Genomic DNA, 23,439 nt, shown 5'->3' with positions numbered 1-23,439 from the left:
GATTTTTAATACAATTTTATTCATTTTGAATTTAGGCTATTTAACAACAAAATATGTTCAAGGGGTGTCAATACTTTATGAAGGCACTGTATATATATTTTTTAAAGAACTCAGTCGGGGTCTCAACTTACTATTGAGAGTAAGAATAATAGAATACACCACGTTCAATTTTTACATTTCGTTGTGCATCAGCAATTGTTCTCGTTATGCAAGTCACTTACAGTCACTCAATTATTGCTTGTTAGTCTAGCCAGCTATCTAAACTTGTCCGAATAGCGACCAGGCACGCAGGGCACATGCCCAGGGGCCCTGACCTCCAGGGGGCACACAATGATTTTGTTAGTCATTCTCACTCAGATATTATTTTAACATGGCATAGGTCATTACAAAATGTGTAGAATTCCAGGAAATTAGCTTTAAAACTGCAAAAATGTCACTCCACCCCATGGCAAAAATCAGTAGAATTGCAGGAAATTAGCTGTAAAACTGAATTTTTTTCTACAATTGCAAAGTTCTCATCACCCCATGGCAAAATGTGTAGAATTTCAGAAACTTGCTTTAAAAATATCCATTGCAGCCATTTTTTATCTCAATATCAAATCATTTCTGGGTAACAAATAAGTACCTTACTGTGATTGTTTTAAATTAAAATGGCCAAAAAGAAACAAAAATTTCTCAAAGAGCAAAATTTCTCAAAGAGCAATTTCTCAAGAAAGAATTTCATTAGTACTGTCTGGGAGTGGTCTGAGTGGGGAGGGGAAATCTGACAATGTGCTGTTATTGGCAGATTTGGAACCCTTTCTTATTGGTCTATTAACTAATTTACCGCACGGTGAGGTCACCATGGAAGGCCAAAAACTCAAACAGCTCTTACACTAAAAGGGTATTATCATCATGTTCACAGTATTATTTGTATTTGTATCAAGGATCCCCATTAGCTGCTGCAATGCTGGGATCCAAAAACATTAAGGCTTTTATATACAATTTAAAATATTACATTTAATACAACTTTTCACAACACATTAAGTGTGTTCCCTCAGGCTACTACTCTACTATCACATCTAATACAAAATCCATCTGTAGGTGTGTAGAGTGCATGCCACATCATGTGTATTGGTGTCTGTGCCTGTGTGTCTCTTCACAGTCCCCGCTGTTCCATACGGTGTATTTTTATGTTTTTTTTTTATTGGATTTTACTGCTTGCATCAGTTACCTGATGTGGAATAGAGTTCCATGTAGCCATGGCCCCATGTAGTACTGTGCGCCTCCCATAGTCTGTTCTTGACTTGAGGATTGTGGAGAGACGTTGCAGTCAACATTATTCCAACCTCCTAGTGTAGAAATATATATAAAACACTGGGCCTTTAAAACAGCAAAATGTTCTCTGCAACCCATGGCAAAATGTGTAGAATTGCAGGAAATTAACTTTAAAACCAAAAAAATCTCCCCAATTTACAGTGCCACAAGGCCACGTGATGAGTAGTAGCATAGGATTTCTGCATTCAGATGGTCTACTACTGTAACAGCAACAGGACATTCATGTCATAATCTGGCAGCAACCTAGGCACTGCTTAATTTATAATGAAGTGTGGCTTACCCAATGGCATACCCAGTTCTGCATCTGAACCCTTTCCCATCACATGGGAAAGAATAAAGATGTGACTGTACTATTTAGATAGCACTGACATTGATAGATTTCCCCCCCCCCCCAATAAACTTTTCCCTGGTAAAAAGTTGCATTTGCCTCCCAGCAGCAACTACTGAACATATTTGATCTGGTTGAAAACACACTAACACAGTCCAATAGTCTTAACTATTCCTGCATTATCGCTCCAGGAAACTCTTACTGTAAACGATACATTGCAAACTTGATGGCACATTCATTATAAAAAAAAAAAAAACGTAAGTCAACTGAAAAACACATTGCAGTGAACCATCACAGTGCTGTGGAGATCAAGATGGCTTCTCTAAAGGGAGCCGTTTCCAGCTCCTTCTACCCCAAACACAAGCTAGGCTGGATGTATGGTGGAGAAAGGGTGCTGTCACGGTGGGGTCACCTCCTCCCTCATGGAAGCCAGAGCTGAATGAATACGCACATGGAGCCTGTTCTCAAAGTCATAGCCAGCATAGTCCTCCTGTACAAACACACGTCATTACTACATCGCATAGAAATATTCACAAGTGCACATACTGGTAAGGAAATATCAAATAATATAAAAATCCATATTATGGATGACTGTCAGACTTGATTGATTGATCATTCCAAATACTGCAGCTGAAAGCTACACGTTCCCAAAAACGAGGATACACTCTTGGCCCATACTGTAGAAGTGAAGTTCCACTGTACCTTGGCTTGGAGCATCAGAGCTCTGCCCTTCGCTTTAGACTGAGAAGAGAAGAACACAATCTCAATCAACTACCGCATTAAGCAACATACACTTTCTCTCCTCGGGGTTGACACGGTGCGCGATACTCCATATGCAGTGCTCACCTCAGGGCTGTCCAGTAAGACACAGCCTAACTCGTAGATGGAGTAGGGCTGCACATAGGAGTTGTATTGACAACCCATCTCATCTCTGGCAGCCAGATGGAAGCACTGCAATGTTCAATGACATAATAAAGAGTGGTAAACATTCACTATTCTAACTACATTAATATTTGTAGATAAATACTATATGTGTACTTTGTTTTCAATACATATAAATAGAACCTGAATGGAGTCGTTCATGTTGCCGAGACATCTGTGTATGTCACCAAGGAGCAGGTTTTTCAGGCCGGCACATGAGATGTCATCTAGTTCCTGCAGAACTAAGAGGAGACACAAACAACCGACTGAATTTCCTTCCAGATTCACAGGAATTCACTTTCATGGCACCACCACAACTTCTCAGCGAAAGCTCAATAACCACGCTGACTGAAATTGTAGCAGATCCTGGAAGAGTTGTGTGTGATGTCCTGCATAGCCAAAAGAGAATAGGCTATAATTGAGTGTGCAGCAACTGTGGTGGTTGGGACTGGGAGTTTGATCATGTGCATGACTATCGCAGAGACCGTATTAAGTCAAATTCCACGGGACCGTTGAGTCGTGGTAATCGCCTCTTAATGCGATCTGTACATGAATGGCGCTAATGCGTTTGTAGTACCCAACTTGCTAATGGCTGTCAGGTCACTAATGGCCTAGTGCTCAGCACTTTATTGTCCCTCCATCAGGTCCTAATGGCCTAGTGCTCAGCACTCTATTGTCCCTCCATCAGGTCCTAATGGCCTAGTGCTCAGCACTCTATTGTCCCTCCATCAGGTCCTAATGGCCTAGTGCTCAGCACTCTATTGTCCCTCCATCAGGTCCTAATGGCCTAGTGCTCAGCACTCTATTGTCCCTCCATCAGGTCCTAATGGCCTAGTGCTCAGCACTCTATTGTCCCTCCATCAGGTCCTAATGGCCTAGTGCTCAGCACTCTATTGTGCCTCCATCAGGTCCTAATGGCCTAGTGCTCAGCACTCTATTGTCCCTCCATCAGGTCCTAATGGCCTAGTGCTCAGCACTCTATTGTCCCTCCATCAGGTCCTAATGGCCTAGTGCTCAGCACTCTATTGTGCCTCCATCAGGTCCTAATGGCCTAGTGCTCAGCGCTCTATTGTCCCTCCATCAGGTCCTAATGGCCTAGTGCTCAGCACTCTATTGTCCCTCTAATCACTCTGACATCAATGCAAATATCACAGAAAATCACATCCCATTAAAAACAGTATCATGCACCGTTAGACTACATTGTTTGACATCGTGATGATCAATTTGAAGAAAGAAGTTCAACAACAGATCGAAACAGTGGCAAACATGGTCATTGCGGACCTTTTTTCAAAGCCAAACAACAAAATGGACAGCGCTTTCTAAGGTGAAGATTAATTAAAAGCATTTAAGACATTGCATGTAGATCACGATACGCATATTAGAGCTTACAGTATGCAAAGGCCTATGAGCCCAAGCCTGAAAAAAACTCATAAAAATATTAGTTGTGCCTAATAACCTACACTGCATATTACGCACGGCAGAAACACACTTTGCTACATCATTGGTCTAGCCTATACTCCAAAATTAAATCGTTTTTTTTCTCTTCTTCATAATTAAATAGGCTAACATTTAGCTACAGAATCTCTCACCACCATGCGTTTCCATCTCCTCCTTCATCCCTTCCTCAAGCGCACAGAGAGGGGCTGTCAACAGTTTAATCAAATCTGTTTTGTTGTGAAAATCTGTCACTACCAAATGTTCCCGCACAGATTACACTAGGTTTCCCATATTCAGCACTGGGTAGCTTCAAGAACAGGGTTGGGGAGCCCATGGCATACAGAGTTTGGGCAGAATATCACCTGTCACGCAGCGAGAGGCTGCTCTTCAAACATTGGTGATGCGTGGAGTGAAGTGTTGTTATAAGCCCATACATTTCTATATGCAACCCCGTGAAAGCAGAGTTCTGATGGTTACCACTATAAAGAGGATCCCAGTTGCTACTATGATTAATTGTCCGCTGTAGAACCAGAGCAGCCTACTTGGCATGCTTGAAAAAGGAAGCGCAGGAGCCTCCATTCGCTACTGGAGTGCAAACGGATGACAGGTCTTTTTCCCCCTGCCCCTGTTTGATAATGGCCCATTCTAAATCAAAATGACTTTAATATATTTAAAGCCAACATTAAATTGAGAAAATACTGATGGGTGAGAATATGATCAGTTCATGGGAGAACAGCGTGCGCCGCCTGAGGCCAGGAACAGAGCGCATCACGGAGCGCATTTCTGGTTTGATTTGTAAGACGTTCTAAGGTTTCTCTCTCTAAATCTAGCGTATAGGACCCGCTTCAAATGATCACTTTTATGCTCAACGTAGCCACTTCACATGAGCACGCGTTCGGGGGATGAGAAAAACATCCCTTCTATTTTATTCAGCTAAGCTCAATTATATTCTTCTTCCTATAAAATCATATGATATAAAATAATGGCATGGGATTTATAAGCACATCTCGTCTGCTAAATGAACTAGCTTACAGCTTAGGCTGCCATTGGCACTGCACATAGCCAGATATCATCTTCTGAGTCGGCCTGTATGTTTTTCTGAAATGCATATTCTTCATATCATAATGTTTCTTTAGACCTGCCTAAAATAAAATGGATTCATTGTGATGGTATATATTAAATGGATTCAGACTTTTTGTTTTTTTAAATGTTCCAAAAGGTGCTCATCAGCGACTTGTATGTGGAGGCCTGGAGATGCTAAAAGTGTTTACATTCATTTACGGTCAATTACCGTGAGACGGGCAGTAACTTGCATGAGTTACCGGCTGATAAAATGTCATCAGCGCCACAACCCTATGTATAAGGGGTCTGTCTATGCTTGTGTTGATGTAGTCTGTGTATGGTGTTTCCTGTACGTTTTCACAGCGTACCTTGGCTCATGGTCTGCAGCTTAGAGGTGGAGCAGTTAGGCAGGGCCTTCCACAGGTAAAGCACCTCGATCACAGCCAGGATACACAGCTCTCTGGATGGGGCGTGTTTGCTTAGCCCCTCCGCCTGCACACACACAGGCACACGTTTACCATCTCAGCCGAGAAGCAGAATTCTACTCACTGCATGATCAACTGCCAATTTTCCTCCATACAATTACTTCAGATCACCTTGGAACTGTGTGACTGGCAAAAGGATTTCTCCTCACTGGAAGTAATAATTCACATGGATATCTATAGAAATGTGCTGTTGCCAGTCCCACGCTCACCCTCTGCATAGAGAACTGTTCGATCTGATTGTTGTTCCGTTTCAAAAGCTTGTGTACGTCCTTGAAGACAGCGGCAGCTCCCTCCAGATCTCCTGACGCTCCCTGGCACACTATAGTGGACCACAAACACAGAGCGATGTCCAGGCGTTCGAGTCTACAGGGTATCTCAACAGCAACATATTACCGTTATCAGAGGATGTAAGCCATTATTGCTAATCGTTCAGAAGCTTTTCATTCAGGCGAGTTAGCGTTCCCAGTTATGGAACTTATTTGACTTTTGAAGAAAAACAAGAGGGCGTTCTTCTAACCCCGCCTCTAATTACATGACTTCTAACCTCTGCCCTCTCACCTCCAGTTAGGTAGGTGTAGTAACACTGGGACCAGCGTGACTCAGTCGCCAGACGCTGAAAGGCCTTGTAGGCGTCACCGCACTTCAGCTCGATCATACTGCACCACCCTGAGAGCAGAGAGAATGAAGTGTCACTCAGGAACAACAAGGTAATGGTGTTATATACATTAAGAGTTGAGGTAGAAGTGAGGAAGCAAAAGCATATTGTACCTATTTCATACAAACAAACATGCTGGATCTCCCTCTGGTCTGTAGCCAGCTCTAAGGCATTTTGGAAGGACGTCAAGGCACTGTTGATCTGGCACTGGATGAGTTGAGGACAGGGGGAAGATTAGGACAAGGAACACACTACAGCCAGAGTTGTAGACACAGGTTTCCTTGTGGTATCTGTCTACTTCTATCTAGGTTGTGTCGAGTAGTGTACACTGCAGCACAAGAAAATAGGTGTTATTATTGGCGACATTTAGGTTGAACCACTTCATTTAAATTGTGTTTTAAAACTTTTTCTCTCTACTGAACATGGCCCAGGTCCTTACCTCCAGACGCTGCACCCTGCCCTTGAAGAATATGAAGAGGGAGGAGTTAGGGTATACGGGCTCCTTTCTCTGGAGGATAGCCTTCGCCTCCATCAGACCGGCCTGCGTGTCTGAACCGTCAAGGGTAAAGAAGGGTTGCACTACCGTATGGTACCACAAGAGGGCCAACCTGCCACAGGGGGAGAGAAACCACTGTTATTGACAACAGTGAGAGGAATACCGGTGAAAGTCAGCATTCAGAGAGTCAGACAAGAAACCAAGACATATCACAGCTGTCGGTAAACATATGACTCATTTCGAGTTGAACAGCCTGCTACCACACTCCGCAGATACGTCAGCTGAAAACAAAATCAATCAAAATTCTGCAGAATCAACCGTTGCAAGCAGCTTAGATGTGGAAGCAACAGCACTTGAAAGTCCAAGACAAATTTCCCTTCAGGCACAAAGTTAATCTTATCTTAAATGTTGAACATGTGTCTTCCTAAAATAAATACAATCTTTGTTCTCTGCCAAGGCATTGAAGTTCAACCAGGACAGGGGCCACAGCCAGCTTCTCTCTATTATTAAAGCAGTTAATCTTGGCCCCTGGCAGAGTGCTAATGGGTTTCAGGTCTGGTGAAGGCTGTGGTTTTATCCCAAATGACAACCTATTCCCTATATAGTGTACTACTTCGACCAGAGCCCTATGGGCCCTGGTCAAATGCATTGCACTACGGACGGAATAGGGTGCCTTGGGGGACACACCATGTGTCTTCTGCCTCCTGCTGTGGATGTGTGGGCAGAATCAAATAGCGGAGAATTTCTAATCAGTATGGTGGTGACTCCAGTAATAAATAAGCTGTTCAATATGAATCACTGATATTCCCAAGTGGCGAACCAGTCTAAGGCACTGCATCTCAGTGCTAGAGGTGTCACTACAGGCCCTGGTTCGATTCCAGGCTGTATCACAACCGGCCGCAATTGGGAGTCCCATAGGGCGGAACACAATTGGCCCAGCATCGTCCGGGTTAGGATTTGGCAGTAGGCAGTCATCGTAAATAAGAATTTGTTCTTAACTGACTTGCCTAGTTAAATAAAAGGTAAAAAAAATGTAATCAATATTCAGAGCCAGCTAAACTGCATACCTTATGTAGGGGAAACAGGCCAGAGACCTCTCTCTCAGGTCTGCTGGTTCTTTTCTCTTCCCAAATAATCACACTACTCTGTCTAGTCCATGTATAGGCTACATTACGGAGGATTATTACATATATTTTCTATCACTAAATACATGGTCACCATGTCCATAGGAATTATGTTGATTGAGATAAATTATTACACAGCAATGACCCCAAACACAGTTCAAGCCAAGAAAGTAAAATAAACCAACACGAGACAACAACAAAAAACAGACACCCTATGGTCGGTAGTGGTACACCTACTCACGTAGCTAAGGGGGCCTTCATGTCCTTACTTTCACTGGCATACGCAAGGGCGGACAGCCCCTGGTGACGGTCGCCGGGGAAACCCAGAAGGTTGACGATCTTCAGCAGGTGCGGCGGTATCATGGAGATGCACAGGTGGAACAGGCCGTAGCCAAAACTGACCGAGCCCTTAAGCCGGGCTAGGGCCTCCGGGCTCACCCCATTGGTCTTCTGGGTTGGGAGCTTGGCCGCGCCGTGGTTGGCCTGGTCAGTGGATGGAGAGGGAGACACCTGCTGGTTGGAGGACCTCTTCTTGCTGCACTCCTGCAGCTGGCTGATGTCGCTGTAACACTTGTTGTACATCTTCCAGGCTTTGCGGAGGATCCAGCCTCCTCTGATGTATGCTGGGTGGGTTTGGGAGAGGGGAAATCCATGAGATATGATTAACATAAAGCAGCAGGATGTTAGAGTACTGAGAGACATGGTCTAGATACCAAGGTCCATTATAGCAAATCACTTATTGAGCATGCATTATAATCAGTACACAAGATATTGAAACAGAGCTCCGATCTTCTAAACCGTACCAGTGAGTAGCCACAACACAGTGCAGTCATTTAGTCTAGTAGTAGCAGCACAGCCGAGCCGTCAAGCAGTCAGCTATAAGCCTACACGCAGGTCAAGGTAGAAGTGATGAGGCGTCTCACCTGACAGTTCCTGTTTGATGAAGGAGAGGACAGCGAGGTACACCTGGCAGTCTGCCACAAGGATCTGTCTCTGGAGGCGGTCTACCATAGCCACCCCTGACCTCTGGGGGTCCTAGAGGAAGGCCAAACACACAGAGCATGGTGATGTCAACATCTAAAATGTAGAGCAAGGCCAAACATACAGTTGATGTCGGAAGTTTACATACACCTTCGCCAAATACATTTCCACAATTCCTGACATTTAATCCTAGGAAAAATTCCCTGTCTTAGGTCAGTTAGGATCACCACTTTCTTTTAAGAATGTGAAATGTCAGAATAATAGTAGAGAGACCGATTTATTTCAGCTTTTATTTCTTTCATCACATTCCCAGTGGGTCAGAAGTTTACATACACTCAATTAGTATTTGGTAGCATTGCCATTAAATGTTTTAACTTGGGTCAAACGTTTTGGGTAGCCTTCCACAAGCTTCCCACAATAAGTTGGGTGAATTTTGACCCATTCCTCCTGACAGAGCTGGTGTAACTGAGTCAGGTTTGTAGGCCTCGCACACGCCTTTTCAGTTCTGCCCACAAAATTTTGATGGGATTGAGGCCAGGGCTTTGGGATGGGCACTCCAATACCTTGACTTTGTTGTCCTTAAGCCATTTTGCCACACCTTTGGAAGTATGCTTTTGCGACTAAGCTTTAACTTCCTGACTGATGTCTTGAGATGTTGCTTCAATATATCCACATAATTTTCCATCCTCATGATGCCATCTATTTTGTGAAGTGCACTAGTCCCTCCTGCAGCAAAGTACCCCTACAACATGATGCTGCCACCCCTGTCCTTCACGGTTGGGATGGTGTTCTTCGGCTTGCAAGCCTCCCCCTTTTTCCTCCAAACATAACAACGGTCATTATGCCAAACCGTTCTATTTTTGTTTCACCAGACCAGAGGATATTTCACCAAAAAGTATGATCTTTGTCCCCATGTGCAGTTGCAAACCGTACTCTACCGTAGGCTTTTTTTATGGTGGTTTTGGAGCAGTGGCTTCTTCCTTGCTGAGTGGCCTTTCAGGTTATGTCGATATAGGACTCGTTTTACTGTGGATATAGATACTTTTGTACCTGTTTCCTCCAGCATCTTCACAAGGTCCTTTGCTGTTGTTCTGGGATTGATTTGCACTTTTCGCACCAAAGCACGTTCATCTCTAGGAGACAGAACGCGTCTCCTTCCTGAGCGGTATGACGGCTACGTGTTCCCATGGTGTTTGTACTGATGAACGTGGTACCTTCAGGCGTTTGGAAATTGCTCCCAAGGATGAACCAGACTTGTGGAGGCCTACAATTTTTCATCTGAGCTCTTTAGATTTTCCCATGATGTCAAGCAAAGAGGCACTGAGTTTGAAGGTAGGCCTTGAAATACATCCACAGGTACACCTCCAATTGACTCAAATGATGTCAATTAGCCTATCAGAAGCTTCTAAAGCCATGACATTTTCTGGAATTTTCCAAGCTGTTTAGATGCACAGTCTGCTTAGTGAATGTAAACTTCCGGCAAACTGGAATTGGGATACAGTGAATTATAAGTGAAATAATCTGTCTGTAAACAATTGCTGGAAAAATGAGTAGATGTCCTAACCGACTTGCAAAAACTATAGTTTGTTAACAACAAATGTGTGGAGTGGTTGAAAAACGAGTTTTAATGACTCCAACCTAACTGTATGCATGTAAACTTCCAACTTCAACTGTACATCTGTAGCAAGGCCAAACACAGCACTGTGAGAGAAGATGATGTCAACTTGACATTGGCAGACCGCAAGACAAGTCAGGCGTGTGTGGATAGAGGAGGTGGGAGGTGCTACGTACAGGTATGAGCTTCTCTGAGGTTAATTAGGTGTGCGTGTACAGATTGTATTTCACTTACACTCCTCCTGATCTTGTTTTTGATTGTCTCGATGACCCCGGCATTGTCTCGCTCACAAAGTCTCTCAGTGGCTCTGAGGTCATCAAAGGCTGTCTGCATCTTCTCCTCCTCAAACGTCATCATGGCATTCTACACACACAGGCAGATTCATACAGTACCAGTCAGGGCCTTGCTCTCATTCTAGACAGTATGGTAGTCTGGCGTAATGCCTTATCATGTACCAACACTATTGTTTGAAAGTAGGCTAAACAATTATCCTGTCAGCAACAGACATGTGGTCAAATATATTGGCACCCTTGCACTATACAATGGAGTGGAATGTTCTGCTTTCTCTTGTTGAAAGTGAATTTTTTTCACCCCTTAGGCACCTGAAACTTATATTACCACAGGTAAGAAACTACACAGTAAACAAGAATCAAATTAATTTCCACGTTGAATAATTTAGTTTTTTTTGGGGGGGGCTCTTGTGCAGTTGTAAATCAAATAATTACACGTATGAACACTAAACATCTTCTCAATTTCAACTTATTTTAGAGGAAATAGTGAAACGTGCAAGGCTGCCAATATATTTGCCCTCAACTGTATAACAATGAAAAGCACAGCTAGACAACCAACTATTCATCCTGGACTTACCAGACTAACATTTCCTCTACCGTGATCATTTTCAAAGATGTGCACAAATAATGTATTCCCTATTAGTATTCAAACCCACCGTGAGCCAATTATATCAGGTTGGTGAATCACCCGCCAGCCGCGTGTGATGCACAGCAAGGTTAGTGCTGAGGATATCTCAGGTGTGCTATTATTGTGTGACCTTCAATTCATTCAGTCAATCTGCACTGTAAAATGCACTATGACAAGGTCTATGTATGAAATAGAGATGTACTGTGAAAAGCCAACTATTGAACTAAAAAGGTTGGCATTCCATAAAACGTACAACATAACAGACTGTAATACAGACCTCTTCCTGTTCTTCACTCCAATAGAATCCAATTGTCTGCATTGCAGAGTATCAAATGAGAATATCAGTGGAATTTGGGAGACGTACAGTAATTCAGTAAGAAGTTGACCTCCTCTGACCTCTCCACCCCTACTCACCAGGAAGCTGACAAAACTGGCTCCGAAACTCATCAGTGGACTGTGGGTCCTAGAAGAGAGGGAGACAGATAGATGGTTGCGGTAAGGCTAAAACAGAACAGTTCCTTAAGAGAGACAGCCAGGACAGGTAAAGTAGGGTGAGAGCTATAGAGTTGTTTCAAGTCAAAACGTAGGTTTCCTCCAGCAATACCATCTGGATTTCTTCATTGTACAGAGCGTATGATGACAGCGCTCAAAAGGTGGCAGAGTCGGGCTAAAGTAATTACTTAAATGTGATTTGTAAGACTGCTCCAAGAGAACATTTAATAGTAGTCGCATTCACGTCTCAAAGTCTGGATGGTTATTCACTTCCAAGAATGTAGAAGCCTAAATTGTATACATTTCATTTAAGCTGACAGTATAGAAATATGGGAGGATGAGGGTGTCAACATTCAGTTCCCTTCATCTCTTATGACAGCTCAGAGCTCAACATAATTAGTGGGAGAGGTGACATTTGGCCTATCAGCAGGAGACAAAGCTGTGTGTGTGTGTGTGTGTGTGTGTGTGTGTGTGTTTGAGGATCTAACTAAGCCTGTTGCGTTTACTCTGTATTTTTCACTTCAAAGTCACAAAAATGGCCTGGTCTAAATTATTCCTAATTCAGAAGAATTCAAATGTATTTGGCTGGAGGCAGGTGATAGTCATTTACTAAGTCATTTCTCTCACCTGTGGTAAGTTGCAGGTGCCTACAGAGTAAAAATACCCATTCAACCAGTTTTGAAAAGAGAAAAGAGAACATTTTAGGCCCAAAAGACTCCTTAACAGCTTCTACCCCCAAGCCATAAGACTGCTGAACAATTAAATGGCCACCCAGACTATTTGCATTGACACCCCCCCCTTTTGAGTAGCAGCAGTGTAAAACATTGTTTATAGTCTATGCATAGTCACTTTACCCCTACCTACAGTGCATTCGGAAAGTATTCAGACCCATTATCTTTTTCCACATTTTGGTTCATTAAAGCCTTATTCTAAAATGTATTAATATTTTTCCTCATTAATCTACACACAATACCCCAAAAGACAAAGTGAAAACAGGTTTTTAGACATGCTTGAAAATGTATTAAAAAACATAAGTATTCAGACCCTGTGCTATGAGACTCGAAATTGAGCTCAGGTGTTTCCATTGATCATCCTTGAGATGTTTCTACAACTTCGAGTTCACCTGTGGTAAATTAAATTGATTGGACATGATTTGGAAAGGCTCACACCCGTCTATATAAGGTCCCACAGCTGACAGTGAATTTCAGAGCAAAAACAAAGCCATGAAGCCGAAGGAATTGTCTGTAGAGCTCCGGGACAGGATTGTGTCGAGGCACATATCTGGGGAAGGGTACCAAAAAATGTCTGCAGCATTGAAGGTCCCCAAGAACACAGTGGTCTCTATCTTTCTTAAAATGGTGGTTCCAAATTCTTCCAAGAGCTGGCTGCCCGGCGAAACTGAGCAATCGGGGGAGAAGGGCCTTGGTCAGGTAGGTGACCGAGAAACCAAATGGTCACTCTGACAGAGTTCCAGAGTTCCTCTGTGGAGATGGGAGAACCTTCCAGAAGGACAAAAATTGCTGCAGCACTCCACCAAATCAGGCCTTTATGTAATGGCAGTAAAAGCCACATGACAACCCGCTTGGAGTTTGCCAAAAAGGCACCTAAAGGACTCTCAGACCATGAGAAACAAGATTCTCTGTTCTAATGAAACCAAGATTGAACTCTTTGGCCTGAATGCCAAAGCGTCACGTTTGGAGGAAACCTGGCACTGTCCCTAGGGTGAAGCATGGTGGTGGAGCAAAGTATTGAGATCCTTGATGAAATCCTGAGAGCTCTGGTGCAGGTTCTCAGACTGGGGTGAAGGTTCACCTTCCAACAGGACAACAACCCTAAGCACAGAGCCAAGACAATGCAGGAGTGGCTTCGGGACAAATCTCTGAATGTCTTTGAGTGGCCAAACCAGAGCCTGGACTTGAACCGATCGAACATCTCTGGAGGGACCTGAAAATAGCTGTGCAGCGACGCTCCCCATCCAACCTGACAGAGCTTGAGAGGATCTGCAGAGAAGAATGGGAGAGATTCTAAATATAGGTGTGCCAAGCTTGTAGTGTCACACCCAAGAAGCCTTGAGGCTGTAATCGCTGCCAAAGGTGCTTCAACAAAGTACTGAGTCAAGGGTCTGAATAATTATGTAAATGTGATATCAGCTTTTTATTTTTAATACATTTGCTAAAATGTCTAAAAAAAATTTTTTTGCTTTGTCATTATGGGGCATTGTGTGTAGATTGATGCAGAATTGTTTTTAATCAATTTTAGAATAAGGCGGAAACGTAACAAAATGTGGAAATAGTCAAGGGGTCTGAATACTTTACACATGCACATGTACAAATTACCTCAACTAACCTGACATCGGTACCCCCAGTATTTAGCCTCATTATTGTTATTTTATTGTGTTACTTTAGTTTATTTAGTCAATATTTTCTTAAAACTGCATTGTTGATTAAGGGCTTGTAAAGTAAGCATTTCACCTGTTGTATTCGGCGCATGTGACAAATAAAATTTGATTTGATTGTACTCCATTGTAAAGTGCAAGGGTGCCAATAGCCTGGAAACCCGACATTGAATTTAATTTACAGTGGCTACAGAAAGTATTCAGACCTATTGACTTTTTCCACATTTTGTTGTGTTACAGCCTGAATTTAAAATGGGTTCAATTGAGATGTTTTTGTCACTGGCCTCCACACAATACCCATAATGTAAAAGTGGAATTCTCTCTGTATCCCTCACATACAACGATCTGTAAGGTCACTAAGTTGAACATGAATTTCAAACACAGATTCAACCACAAAGACCAGTGAGGTTTTCCAATGCCCCGCAAAGAAGGGCAGCCATTGGTAGATGGGTGAAAAAAATTAAAAAGCAGACAATATCCCTTTGAGCATGGTGAAGTTATTAATTACACTTTGGATGGTGTATCAATACACCCAGTCACAACAAAGATACAGGCGCCCTTCTAACTCAGTTGCCGTTGAGGAAGGAAAGCACTAAGGGATTTCACCATGAGGCCAATGGTGACTTTAAAACAGTTACAGATTTTAATGGTTGAGGCTGGATCAACAACATTGTAGTTACTCCACAAAACTAGCCTAATTGATAGAGTGAAAATAAGTAAAAATATTCCAAATCATGCATCCTGTTTGCAATAAGGTACCAAAGTAAAACTGCAAATGTGGAGAAAAAAAAATGTGACAAAGAAATTAACTTTATGTACAGAATACAAAGGGTTATGTTTGGGGCAAATCCAACACAACGCCGAGCAAAACGTTTCATATTTTCATGCATGGTGGGGGCTGCATCATGTTATGGGTATGCTTGTCATTGGCTAGGACGAGGGAGTTTTTTTTCTTCTTAAGGCACTAATTCTACGTTGGGCATAACTGAGTGTTTGGATCAGGAAAGTTTCCTCTCACGACCTCAACAAGCCAGAACCTTGAATAAAATTATATTTAACTTGCTTTACCGGTTATCCGTGTGGTTGGTCATTTTGCAGGTAGGAATGCAAGACAATATATTCACAGGAAAGTACAATTACAAACTTTTCATAGCACTGGTAGTGCATTCAGAAGTTTCTGCACATGCTTCATGTGAAGCACTGTGTAAACACATGCACGAGCTTGGCAAGTATGCATGCTTCTCATGCATATGTATTTTCATCTTGTGCGCATACCTCAGGTGACAGAAATCTGTATGCATTCCTACCTGCAAAAAGGACCAACCACACGGGATAACTGTTAAAGGAAGTTTAAATATACATTTTATTCAACACGCTAACCTGATAATTTCAATGTAAATGATTTGGTTGCTGACAATGATTTGGTTGCTGATGAAATATGACAAGTGAGGAGGTGCTGTGAACAGTTTGGGAACACCAACTTGTTTGCTCTCGGAGTGTAACCTTTGTTCAATAACTGACATGACGGGAATGGGTGTGGCCTGCTTTGTATGGTATAGGCCTACAACCCAACCACTGCTAACTCAGATCTTTGCCACGTTCAAGACAACTCGGGAAACTCAGAGTTAAAATGTGCATACTTTTTTTTTTTGAGTAGAACTTCTTATTGGTTAATTCTGATACTTTCCAATTGGGAAACTCGGACATCATCTTTCTACAACGAGTTTCCAAGTCAGACATTTCTGAGTTTCCAAGTTGTCTTGAACACAACAACAGTCTTCCCAACTGGTGTGGGATCTTAGCTAAAAATCGAGTTTGAACAGGTTCTTTGACAATGTACAGCTGTACTGTAAAAATCTCTAAATCTATTTTTTATTTAAATTATCTCTGTAAGATATATCCCTAGTCCAGTTTGGCTTGCTCTTCACAACAATCCTCTCAAACTTACAGTATAGAGAAGTGATAAGGATATGAGCATATTGCAAAAGTGCTTAGAGTCAACACATTGCATTGATTTGAGGGAAAGAGGAAACGCTTCATATTAGAGAGAACTGCAAATAAACACTGAATGAAAATGTCTCTTCTGCATGATACAAGAGATGTCTGTAGCCAGTTTGCTGCAGGGAGAAACAAAGCAATGTATCAGCTTTATAGAGCCAGTGAGCAGGGAAAGGGGTGTCTACAAACTATGACACAGTTGTGGAAAAGAAAGAGAGACAGAGAGAGCTTGCAGGGGTGACGGCAAAACGCTGCTTTCGGCTGTGTAATGGCTGACTTTCACACTTTATAGAGTTATGACCACAATATGACATTAGATGTACGTATTCCCTCAGTGGCTCTCTCCTCCAGATCTGGTTCAGTTAAGGATACATAGCAGTAAAAGTGTTTGTTGGACTTAAACTGGTGTGCACACACATGCGTATGCACAAACAGTGGAGGAGTTTAAAGTGACTAAAATGTGATAGAAGTCCCACCTATTTTGAGGCCCACATTTTCAGCAAAAATAAACATTAACCAAATAAATAAATAAATAAATATATATATATCACACACAGTTGAAGTTTACATACACCTTAGCCAAATACACTCAGTTTTTCACAATTCCTCACATTTAATCCTAGTAAAAATTCCCAGTCTTAGGTCAGTTAGGATCACCACCTTATTTTAAGAATGTAAAATGTCAGAATAATAGTAGAGAGAAGGATTTATTTCAGATTTTATTTCTTTCATCACATTCCCAGTGGGTCAGAAGTTTACATACACTCAATTAGTATTTGGTAGCATTGCCTTTAAATTGTTAACTTGGGTCAAATGTTTTTAGGTAGCCTTCCACGAGCTTCCCACAATAAGTTGGGTGAATTGTGGCCCATTCCTCCTGACAGAGCTAGTGTAACTGAGTCAGGTTTGTAGGCCTCCTTGCTCGCACATGCTTTTTGAGTTCTGCTCAAATGTTCTATAGGATTGGGGTCAGGGTTTTGTGATGGCCACTCCAATACCTTGACTTTGTTGTCCTTAAGCCATTTTGCCACAACTTTGGAAGTATGCTTGGGGTCATTGTCCATTTGGAAGACCCATATGCGACGAAGCTTTAACTTCCTGACTGATGTCTTGAGATGTTGCTTCAATATATCCACATAATTTTCCTCCTCATGATGCCATCTACTTTTGTGAAGTGCACCAGTCCCTCCTGCAGCAAAGCACCCCCACAATACGATGCTGCCACCCCCGTGCTTCACGGTTGGGTTAGTGTTCTTCGGCTTGCAAGCATCCCCCCTTTTCCTCCAAACATAACGATGGTCATTATGGCCAAACAGTTCTATTTTTGTTTCATCAGACCAGAGGACATTTCTCCAAAAAGTATGACCTTTGTCCCCATTTGCAGTTGCAAACTGTGGTCTGGCTTTTTTAATGGTGGTTTTGGAGCAGTGGCTTCTTCCTTGCTGAGCAGCCTTTCAGGTTATGTCGATATAAGACTAATTTTACTGTGGATATAGATACTTTTGTACCGGTTTCCTCCAGCATCTTCACAAGATCCTTTACTGTTGTTCTGGGATTGATTCACACTTTTCGCACCAAAGTACGTTCATCTCTAGGAGACAGAACGCATCTCCTTCCTGAGCGGTATGATGGCTGCGGGTTCCCATGGTGTTTATACTTGCGTACTATTGTTTGTAAAGATGAATGTGGTACCTTCAGGCGTTCGGAAATTGCTCCCAAGGATGAACCAGACTTGTGGAGGTCTACACTTTTTTTCTGATGTCTTGGCTGATTTATTTTGATTTTCCCATGATGTCAAGCAAAGAGGCACTGAGTTTGAAGGTAGGCCTTGAAATACATCCACAGGTACACCTCCAATTGACTCAAATGATGTCAATTAGCCTATCAGAAGCTTCTAAAACCATGACATCATTTCTGGAATTTCCCAAGCTGTTTAAAGGCACAGTCAACTTAGTGTATGTAAACTTCTGGCCCACTGGAATTGTGATACAGTGAATTATAAGTGAAATAATATGTCTGTAAACAATTGTTGGAAAAACTACTTGTGTCATGCACAAAGTAGTCCTAACAGACTTGCCAAAACGATAGTTTGTTAATAGGAAATTTGTGGAGTGGTTGAAAAGGCCCTTTCTGGGCACCGTTTGTCACCGTTATAGTGCAATTAATGTATTGTTTAGTGTTGTGTAGTGGCTTTGCTGGCATGCATCCTGCATTTTGTTTTTGCCCCACCAAGATTTACATACTAAAATCACCACTGAATCACATTGACAGTATCCCTTTTGATTTAAACATTACTTTACATACATGTTTGCCCATGGAAGAAGTGGTCAGAAAGTTACATTTTGGACCTGAATGCCAAAACATTTAGTTGGACCATTTTGCATACCCCACCATACCATGAGACATCCATGTCATCACTGGAAAAGGAAAAGGTTGAGTTTTATATCATTTCAAAGCTTACAAACAATGTTGTCAATCTATTTCATTATTTATTTTTTAAAATTATATATTTTTAAACCTTTATTGTCAATTAACTAAATTACACTCACTCATTTTTTTTCTCTCTTCATATTCACATATGTTGTAGCTTTGACTACAATTCAGTGGTTCCCCAACTTCTTATTTTTTTTGACATTTTTAGTCATTTAGCAGACGCTCTTATCCAGAGCGACTTACAGTAGTGAATGCATACATTTCATACATTTTTCCCCCCATACTGGTCCCCCATGGGAATCGAACCCACAACCCTGGCGTTGCAAACACCATGCTCTACCAACTGAGCCACACGGGACCACGTTATAGTCCTGTACCCCTTCAAACATTCAACCTCCAGCTGCTTACCCCCTCTAGCACCAGGGTCAGCGCACTCTCAAATGTTGTTTTTTGCCATCATTGTAAGCCTGCCACACACACACACACACACACACACACACTATACAATACATTTATTAAACATAAGAATGAGATTGAGTTGTCACGACCCGGCTTGTGGGAAGTGACAAAGAGCTCTTGTAGGACCAGGGCACAAATAATAATAATCAATACTTTTAATGTTTATTTAACCATCTTACATATAAAACCTTATTTGTTCATCAAAAATGGTGAATAACACACCACAGGGGGTGTGCTTGAAAGGATGCACATAACTCTGCAATGTTGGGTTGTATTAGAGAGTCTCAGTGTTAAATCATTTTCCACACACAGTCTGTGCCTGTATTATGTTCTCATGCTAGTGAGGGCCAAGAATCCACTCTCACATAGGTACAGTTGCAAAGGGCATCAGTGTCTTAACAGCGTGATTTGCCAAGGCAGGATACTCTGAGCGCAGCCCAATCCAGAAATCTGGCAGTGGCTTATGATTTTTTTTTTTAATTCACAGAACCGCTTGTTGCAATTTCGATGAGGCTCTCTTGTTCAGATATCAGTAAGTGGACTGGAGGCAGGGCATGAAAGGGATAACGAATCCAGTTGTTTGTGTCATCCGTTTCGGGAAAGTACCTGCGTAATTGCGCACCCAACTCACTCAGGAGCTTCGCTATATCACATTTGACATTGTCCGTAAGCTTGAGTTCATTTGCACACAAAAAATCATACAATGATGGAAAGACCTGTGTGTTGTCCTTGTTAATGCAGACAGAGAAGAGCGCCAACTTCTTAATCATAGCCTCAATTCTGTCCCGCACATTGAATATAGTTGCGGAGAGTCCCTGTAATCCTAGATTCAGATCATTCAGGTGAGAAGAAACATCCCTCAGATAGGCCAGTCGTGTGAAACTCATCATCATGCAAGTGGTCAGACAAGTGAAAATTATGGTCAGTAAAGAAACTTTAAGCTCGTCTCTCAATTAAAAAAAAAAAAAAAACGTCAATACTTTTCCCCTTGATAACCAGCGCACTTCTGTTTGTCGCAAAAGCTTTACATGGTCGCTGCCCATATCATTGCATAGTGCAGAAAATACCCGAGAGTTCAGGGACCTTGCTTTAACAAAGTTAACCATTTTCACTGTAGTGTCCAAAACGTCTTTCAAGCTGTCAGGCATTACCTTGGCAGCAAGAGGCTCTCGGTGGATGCTGCATTATACCCAAGTGGCGTCGGGAGCAACTGCTTGCACGCATGTTACCACTCCACTATGTCTCCCTGTCATGGCTTTTGAGCCATCAGTACAGATACCAACATGAGCAGCAGCTACGTTTGGCTACATACGGACCCTTAGTGGAATTCCCGCGAGAGAGTAACGGTTAATGTGATTGGATGTTAATTATTTGACTAGGCTACCTGTATTTGACATTTTGCTGTTATTTCGCAAGATGGTTTAATTTTATTTTGGGCAGTGCAACGAGGCTACCCAGGCGAGAAAAAAACCTCACTCAAATGTATAGCCCCTTTGGAAAATATAAATTAAATGTTTGAAAAAGTGAAGAAAAAAAATCTTTTTTTTGGGACATGTTAATCACATTTTTATTTGCTGTACCCCTGACGGCATTTACTTTCCCAGTTTGGGAATACCTGGACTACATCATCTGAGTTTTTGTGTTGTTGTGCCAGCCATAGGTTGAGACAACATGCTTTTGAATACAGGGTGGTTGTCATTTCAATCATATAAATATTATTCATAGAATGGACCTATGCCTTCAGACCACTTCAATTTAGCTGGTACATCATTACAATTTTATTGACATTTATACTTCTAATTACTACCACAAAGAAGATCACCGGTCCACCCACAGTCGAAAGTCAACTTAAATGGTCATGTCTATTCTCTTATCTATATTTTAATAAGTTTCCCAAGGAGGATTGACAGTATAATTTTAAAAAGATATTCCCATTCAAGTGAACATTCTGTGTGGACCTCCAACCATCTTTGTGGTACCATTTATAAGTTTACATTTCAATTGTAAATCCATTTTAGTACATGACACACATCTTGTATTCAATAGCTTGTCTCAACTGATGGCGAACACAGCACAACACAATAATTATAGATGTAAAATAGGGTTTCAACTACAACATATGCGTATATGAAGAAAAAGAAAAAGAGTTAACGTCAATGATCTAAAAACGCGTAATGTCCTTTTTACTCCATACATTTTCCCTGACACCCAAAAGTACTCGTTACATGTTGATTGCTTAGCTGGACAGTAAAAATTGTCAAATTCACGCACTTATAAAAGAGAACTTCCCGGGTCATCATACTGCCTCTGATCTGTCGGTCTCACGAAACACAAATGCTTCGTCTGTAAATTATGTCAGAACTTAAAAAAATCTAGAAAATGCCTTCTGGTTTGCTTAATGTAGGGACTTTGAAATGATTCACTTTTACTTTTACTTTTGATACTTTTTTTAGCAATTTCATTTACTTTCTATACATAATTACATTTCAAACCAAATAATTTTACTGAAGTAGTATTTTACTGTTAATTTTCTATTAAGGTATCTTTACTTTTACCCAAATATGACAATTGGGTACTTTTCCCACCACTGCAAATTGGCTTATACCCTATAGGCCTACTAATCAGTTTCGCGTGGACTTCCTCAATCTGAAAAAATAAACAAAGCCCGGAAATAAACTATACAGCATAAACATTTATAGGATAACTCTTAGAATTCAAATCTTCCCCACATCAATTAACCAATGAAACAGTATTTTAAGTTAATTGTTTATGGCACAGCACCGTCTAACCTGTATTTTCTGAAAAGTTCATCACTCTCCTTGAATCCGTTGTTAAGCAGCATGTTTATTCCTTTAAATGCCAACTCTGCATCGTCAATCTGTTCCGTCTCCCCATGTTGTCGTGATGGTTCTAGGTCCGCCATCGATCCCAACCCGTATGTTTAGTGTCAAGAACTGTTAGCCAAGTTCCTATGCAGCACGCTTCGCCTTTCGAACCACAACACACCAGAGAAATGGAAGCGACAGCGGCAGTCTAGACTGGTCGAGAGGCGGTGCACCTCGTCTCGCTGCCGCTACACTGGGCTTCTACAGTAGCTCACCGCCCACTTCGAACTAACAATTGACACTATCGCATGTTCCTATCATAAATTACAGTTTAATTTGATCAAAGGTGTTTGAGGTAGCTACGAGAATATCTTTGGTTTACATTGTTTTCTTCAGCGTTGCGTGTCTTCCGCTCTGTGTTGGAGTGCGTTCCCAAATAATAGAGGAAATGGAAATGTCTTCTTGCCGCCAGTGATTCAGCCAATGAGCGTATAGTATGTTGAAAATAGCGTTTAGAGGCGCTAGATATTATCAAAGATTTCACATGTGAAAATGAAGCATATGTTTTTATATAAAATATTAGCCAGTGGGAAATATGTCCTAGTTTCTATATATCAACTACTTTGCAATGTCAAAATTAACAGACTAATGAACAATGAAAAAATGCAGTAGTACTGGCTTCGAGGTCCAGTGTTGAGTTGAGGGCTGCAGGCTATTGTATTCAACTGTTGCACATGAAAGATAAACACCAAGTTCAAAACAAATACAAGCATTTACAACTGACAAAAATAGGCAACAAAAAACAGCCCGACGGACAGACATGATTAACCCACTCACAAATGTTGAATGTTATCAGTGGTCAAAAGGCAGGAATGCATACATGTAAAGTAAATGGTAGTTGATGTAACTGTCAAGAGTGAATACAACATCTGCACCAAAGTGTTTAATAATGGAAAAAGGTAATCAAGAATTATACAAAATGATATACAAAGTTTATACTTAGTTTATACTGAATACAAATATAAATGCAATGTAAAGTGTTGGTCCCATGTTTCATGAGCTGAAATAAAAGATCCCAGGAATGTTCCATACACACAAAAAGCTTATTTCTCTAAAATATTGTGCACAAATTTGTTACATCCCTGCATTTCTCCTTTGCCAAGATAATCCATCCACCTGACAGGTGTGGCATATCAAGAAGCTGATTAAACAGCATGATCATTACACAGGTGCACCTTTTGCTGGGGACAATAAAAGGCCAGACTAAAATGTGCAGTTTTGCCACACAGCACAATGCCACAGATGTTTTAAGCTTTGAGGGAGCGTGCAATTGGCATGCTGACTGCAGGAATGTCCACCAGAACTGTTGCCAGATAATTTAATGTTAATTTCTCTACCAAAAGCCGCCTCCAATGTTGTTGAAGAGAATTTGGCAGTACATTCAACCGGCCTCACAACAGCAGACCACGTGTAGCCACACCAGCCCAGGACCTCCATA

At 41.6% G+C, this 23,439-nt stretch overlaps 1 protein-coding gene across 2 annotated transcripts; it reads right to left on the bottom strand.

Annotated features, from left to right (window-relative positions):
- LOC106599671 (tetratricopeptide repeat protein 39C) lies at window positions 1-22,395 on the bottom strand. Of its 2 annotated transcripts, XM_014190960.2 has the most exons (15): window positions 21,906-22,395; window positions 11,754-11,802; window positions 11,617-11,652; window positions 10,656-10,784; window positions 8,749-8,860; window positions 8,067-8,448; window positions 6,645-6,813; window positions 6,319-6,412; window positions 6,109-6,216; window positions 5,760-5,869; window positions 5,434-5,557; window positions 2,711-2,808; window positions 2,492-2,596; window positions 2,348-2,386; window positions 1-2,135 (listed from the first exon to the last, which is right to left on the bottom strand). In XM_014190960.2, exons 1-15 carry the CDS (start codon window positions 22,037-22,039, stop codon window positions 2,043-2,045), a joined length of 1,782 nt encoding a protein of 593 aa, XP_014046435.1. In that variant the 5' UTR covers window positions 22,040-22,395; the 3' UTR covers window positions 1-2,042. The 2 variants fall into 2 exon arrangements, with proteins under 2 accessions (XP_014046435.1, XP_014046436.1); XM_014190961.2 differs by lacking the exon at window positions 11,617-11,652 and having other exon boundaries at window positions 21,906-22,394.
- Between the last annotated feature and the right edge of the window lie 1,044 nt (window positions 22,396-23,439).

This window comes from Salmo salar, chromosome ssa03, assembly GCF_905237065.1.
Source record: "Salmo salar chromosome ssa03, Ssal_v3.1, whole genome shotgun sequence".
NCBI lineage: Eukaryota > Metazoa > Chordata > Actinopteri > Salmoniformes > Salmonidae > Salmo > Salmo salar.
This window is presented reverse-complemented; position numbering and strand designations above follow the sequence as displayed.